Genomic DNA, 5,667 nt, shown 5'->3' on the forward strand with positions numbered 1-5,667 from the left:
CGTATTCACTTACTTAACACTTCATTCTACTCCACAGACGGTCTGGTCCGGTGAGAAGACCTCGTCGCAAGAGCGGCAACAGGCTCTGGAGAATGGAGCCGGGTTCCGCAACTACCGCGAGAAGCGCATCCCGCGCAGGAAGGAGCCGCCATGGATGGACCAGGTAAGCTTTTGAAAGATTTAATTAAGATTTAGCTGGTGTTTGTGGTGGTTAGAAAGATTATACTCATCAGTCGCCGCTGCACGGGTCCTTTATTGAAGTAGATAAACGTCGCTATATCGAGATTTGCGATAAATATGTACTTAGCTGTGATTAGTGTCCATCAGCGTAGATTGCGGACCCGTGCCGCGAAAACAGCAGAGAATGTGCCACCAGACATATAACCTGCTCTTGATATAAGTTGGGTGCTAAGTATTGAGCGACTGAAACTAATCTGACTGTCCAATCCTTTCAGCATGGTGACTAATCGTAGTCTAGTTTTTTTGTTAGTCACCAAAACGATAGGAACAAGCAGGTAACGTCTTGATTCACATGGAAAATTCACTTAACTCACGGTAAACTAAACATACTTATATTAATTTTTCAGGACGGTGTATCATCAGACGTGATGTACAAGTACCAAGTTGGAACAAAGAATATGGAAGAAGTACTGGCTGCAGACAAGGAGAAAATCAAAGCCTTGGAGCAGGTACGAATCACTGCTACCTTCCTTACCTTTCTTTATGCTCCATTAAATAATTAAGTAAGGATCTAATACTCGTGGCAACACATCATGTGAATGCCCCATTATAGACTTTGGCTACTCCCATAAAATATGCTTTTCTAAACAAATTATGCTTATTTGTTACAGCCGTCGTTGGTGAACGAGCAACTGAGTCAGCTCTACCTAGACCTGCAATTAAACGGGAACCCCTCCCGGCTAACCCTCGAAGAGGGTATGACCAGCTCAGGAAGCTCAGGAGAAGAGACCAGCAACAAGTTGCTCAACCCACTCAAAGTACCGTGGAGCAAAACCGTATGTTCACTCTTTATTTCTTCTTATGTCTGTGGCGATCACTTCTTAAATATTTATTTAATGGTATTGGGATTATGTCATCTTGCATATTGTAGCTGTAGTAGTATAGAAGAGGTTATTGTTGTATTAAATTGCAGCTATATTTTGTTTATGCCGCTATGCTGGCGATTTCGCTGAAATACCTGAATTCTAATTCCGAGCAGATATTTTATGTTTTATCAGATAATGAATGAATACGCTTAGGACGTATTTAAAATGAAATCGGACCAAAGATAGATTTTCTATTTCCAACAATGCACTACCTCATAGAATTATCCTATACACAAACATAAACCTAACCAACAATTTTCCCCCAGATGCCAAGACGGCGGCGCGAATACAGCCGCCTAGTCATGATCTACGAAGAAGACGCCCCCCTCCCCCCTCCCGAAGACGGCCAACCCCCCACCTCCAGGGCCCCCACTCCTTCCACCTACCACCAGCAACCGTCCACGTCGTCATACCACCCGCAACCCTCGACGTCGTCGTATCATCCACAACCTTCCACGTCGAAGCAGAAATAGATTTTTAGATTAAATATGCCACCCGAAAAGTGTCCCTAAAATATGTCATTACTGTAGAACTTAAATTTTATTGTATTTTTAAGTTAGTAGGTAGATGTATTTTGTTTTGGTTAATGTCAAAGAGATACTAAAAAGGAGAGGTGAGGCGTTATGATCATGATATCGAATAGATATGCAATGGTGAAATTATCTTGAAGTAATTGTGCTCTTATGTTGCTTTAGATGCATTCCAGTGTAGTTTTTTTTTGTTTCGAGAATAACAATGAGCCTTACGGTTTAAAAAAGGCAAACTTTTCAGAATTTACATTCATTTGTATACATTTTTGAACTGGGAAATGACTATTTTTTTTTATTTAAGATAAACATCGTCTCATCTCAGATCGTCTCTTCAACTTCATACAGTCTACGGTGACATGGTATTTAACTCAAAGTGACATTATTTATTAGTAAGTACGTAATGTAGTTTGGATAACACGGTCTATCAAGGTAAAAAGCAACTCTGTTTTGTGGTTACAATAAGTATCAATTATGTTTGTTATATGTAGAAAGCCTTTACTATTATTTTTGAGGTGATTATTTTATTATAAAAGCCTTTTTTAATGGTTATAATTATTGTTTAAAGTTATTTTTAACACGAGTTAATCGTAATTAGACTATAAAATACAGTCTGTCATCAAATATGGTTTAAAAAGTTATAATTTGTTCAAAACAAGTGAAATCTCAAAAGTCTAAGTACGTAAGGTGAAGTGCGGTAATTGCAACTAAAAATATTGAAGTCGTAACTTCATCATCTGATAATTCTTTATATATAAGGAAATAGTATTACTGTAAAATCATGCCAAAGTCAAAATTTTATGTAGATTTTATTCTACTATCATGACAAAGAAAAACTCTGAAGAATAAAGAGCTATTGCCAAAAGTTCCGGCAAAGGCAGAAATAGTTGCAATTACCCCTCCTGGCGGGTAATTGCAACTAATCGTTTTATCTCCATATTTTTCTATGTGTGGTGTATATTGTGTATTTGAAACACAAAGACTAAGAGAATATTCATAGGATTGTGACACTTATCTCCTTGTAACTACGACCATTTTCGCATGAAACTACTGTTTAGCCGTGGGTCTGGTAATTGCAACTAATTTCTCAAAAATAGTGATGGGAACTTTATCGTAATTTTATCGACAGTCATGTAGTGTCTGCCATCGACAAGCCAAGAAGACCATGGTAGCAGAATAAAACTCGGGGATAAAAATGAATAGCTATATTTTTATTAATCAACATTAAATATTTTACTTATGTTTAATCAAACAGCCTTTTTACAATTTTTTTGGAAAGTTTTCGGAATTTACCGCAGGCAGGATGCCGGGTGGAATTTTGCAGGTTTTCTAAAAAAATGTATGCTTAACAGATATGTTTAAAATTTGGTATTCAGCCTTTTATTCTTATTTGTGTGTTATATTATTAGTGATTGTATCGATATATTCATGTTCACTGCCCCATCACTGGCTTTTTCCAATTTCATACAAAAATTGGCAGCTAATTGTAACCACCCTAAAAACTGCAAAATAGTTGCATTTACCAGACTTTGCATTTTTTGTCTGGTAAATGTAACTACACAGAAAACTCGGAAAACAATCGTGTTAGAATAAAACAAATACATACAAAATGACTTACCGTTATTAGTTTTTACTTTTTTTTTGGAAAAACCTTGCGAGGAACCACTAAAAACTATTTTATAAAATAAAAATGCACACCATGTCCATTCGACTCCAGCAGACTCAAAATGGCCGATGACAAAAAGCTTTATAACTCCCACAATTCTTGAGCTATCAGCGCCATCCACATTTTTGGGTAGAACTTTTATGATGTAAAATTGATTTTAGTCTGTCGTTTTACAATGAAGTAACTCTAGAAGGAGTTATTGAAGTTAGTTGCAATTACCGGATAGTTACAATTACCGCACTTCACCTTACCTATAGTCAAATTTGTATATTATACTTAACTATAACAGAGAAGAGGTGATTATATATTATGTTTTTTCATAATGAATACGGGGTATAGTTTAGATAACCCTATACAATGTATGCAGGTGTCTTAGACAATAATATATAACCTTCACGCGTAGATAATCAATTAAACATGTAATAATCCTGTAAACTCATTTTGGTTCAAATTATCTAATAGTTACTTTATAAAATGAATATTATATTTTATACTTACATATATAATATGTACTCCCAAAAACAGTATATTTATATGAACATGTTGATAAATAGAAATGTTACAGAAATTTTATAGATTATTTAGCATGGTATTGCATTGAATATGTATTTTCTAATGGTATAAAGTTATCCATACAAATAAATCATTATTAAAAGGTTATAGTGCGCAAAATGTTCCCCTACTGAATGTTAATCATGTTTACAATTGTATAAATGACGCCGAAAAATATAAGATAGGTTAAAGTAATTTTAAGATAATATATACTGCTAATTACCAAACAGGACATAAAAACATAAGTATGACTTTTTTGTTTGAAATACAACGTTTTCATTAATTACCAATGTTATTAGGTACGTATTTTTATATATAAAAATATAACAAGTGATATATACTTATATTTATTCAATTACAATGTATGTATATTTAATCTAAATAATTGTAAGTTCCAAGAGCACATATCTCATACTTAACTTACATAAGATTAACATTGGCATCATTCATTGTATGTATTACAAGTACCTATCTAAAAAATATACATATTATGTATGTAAATTGAATATACCGAAATATCAAATAAGTAAAATCAATATATAATAAATATCATTTCAGTACATTAAAAAAACTAACTGATAAGTGGAGAGCTAAAGATAATTTTAAATAAATCCAATAGAATGTGTCTGAATTCGTTGTACCTAGCTAGTTTTTTTTTATTTGTACACAAAATACACAATTTACCATATCATACCTAGAGTATGTACGTAAGCCTAAGAAGTAGGTAGGTACATAATTATTATAGACTTGTACCTCACTTATTTCTATACAATAAGTTCAATGTATGGTTTCGCTAATTTTCTTTATGAATCTATTCCGTGTGTGTTTTTAACATTATCTTATGTTTGACAATTTATTAGGTAAACTGAGCTAGTTCCTAACAATTTATTTTTTGTTATATTTTTTATTTTGTATGTGACTATGTTTTTGTTTTGTTTTTCAAATTATTTAGTTTTCTTTAACTATTAATAGAAAATATATATTCTTTATGTTTAAAAACCGATTTTACAACGTTCGTTACATAGACCAAAACTGTTTCTCTATCTGAAATTAGATTTAATATAAGAAATATTTCATATCGGTAATTATATTTAATCGATGTTATTGATTTAAATAGTTTATCATTAAAATCATAGTTTATGAATATAAAGTTGAGTTTTTATTTAATTTTTATAAGTACTTATATATTTTCGTATCTACCTCTATAATGATAATAAAACACTCTGGGAAACGGTAAAATCTCCAGTATTACGTTCTTAGGTGGAATTTCAACAAACCATAAACGTATTTAGTCGCACGTCAAACGTCTGTCAGTTAGAACAAAAAGTACTTATTTAAAATTTGATTTAAATACTTACGTTTGCGTTTGGTAAAAGTGACCCTTGTTCCTAAGATTAAAAGAGATGCGTCGAAACGAAATATGTTTTTCTTTTGAGTCGTAAAACTTAATTATAACTTTAATTTTTTAACTTAAACCTTTGGCCATGCGGGTGTAGAAGCAGAGCTTCTCCCACTAGGTAGGTAACCTAACCTACCAACATTGCAGATGCAGTAAGGTACTATAAAAGAGTGTGTATGAAATACTTTTCAATCCACGAGACTATGGGTTACTTGTGGACAAACCTAACTGTTGTCTATTCCCAATTCATACCATTCGTCCTACTTATCCACTTCGCCGTCAAACCCTTAAGGATTCGCAGTGTCATTGTCCCCTACACGTTAACAATACAAAATACACTGGCTATTAAAACTCTACAGTGAGCCGAGCCAAGTCAACCATCCACATCCAGTTTAACGCACACATACACATCTCACC

At 33.3% G+C, this 5,667-nt stretch overlaps 1 protein-coding gene across 3 annotated transcripts in view; it reads left to right on the forward strand.

Moving 5' to 3' along the window:
* Window positions 1-2,316, forward strand: part of LOC105381610 (period circadian protein) — a 36,262-nt gene extending 33,946 nt beyond the window's left edge. For all 3 annotated transcript variants that reach the window (XM_048632878.1, XM_048632879.1, XM_048632880.1), the window contains 4 exons: window positions 38-163; window positions 588-689; window positions 852-1,016; window positions 1,373-2,316. In XM_048632878.1, coding sequence (XP_048488835.1) covers window positions 38-163; window positions 588-689; window positions 852-1,016; window positions 1,373-1,579 — 600 coding nt within the window. In that variant the 3' untranslated portion in view covers window positions 1,580-2,316. The remainder of the gene's footprint in view (window positions 1-37; window positions 164-587; window positions 690-851; window positions 1,017-1,372) is intronic.
* The last annotated feature ends 3,351 nt before the right edge of the window (window positions 2,317-5,667 follow it).

The sequence above is a fragment of the Plutella xylostella genome, chromosome Z (genome assembly GCF_932276165.1).
Source record: "Plutella xylostella chromosome Z, ilPluXylo3.1, whole genome shotgun sequence".
Classification (NCBI taxonomy): domain Eukaryota; kingdom Metazoa; phylum Arthropoda; class Insecta; order Lepidoptera; family Plutellidae; genus Plutella; species Plutella xylostella.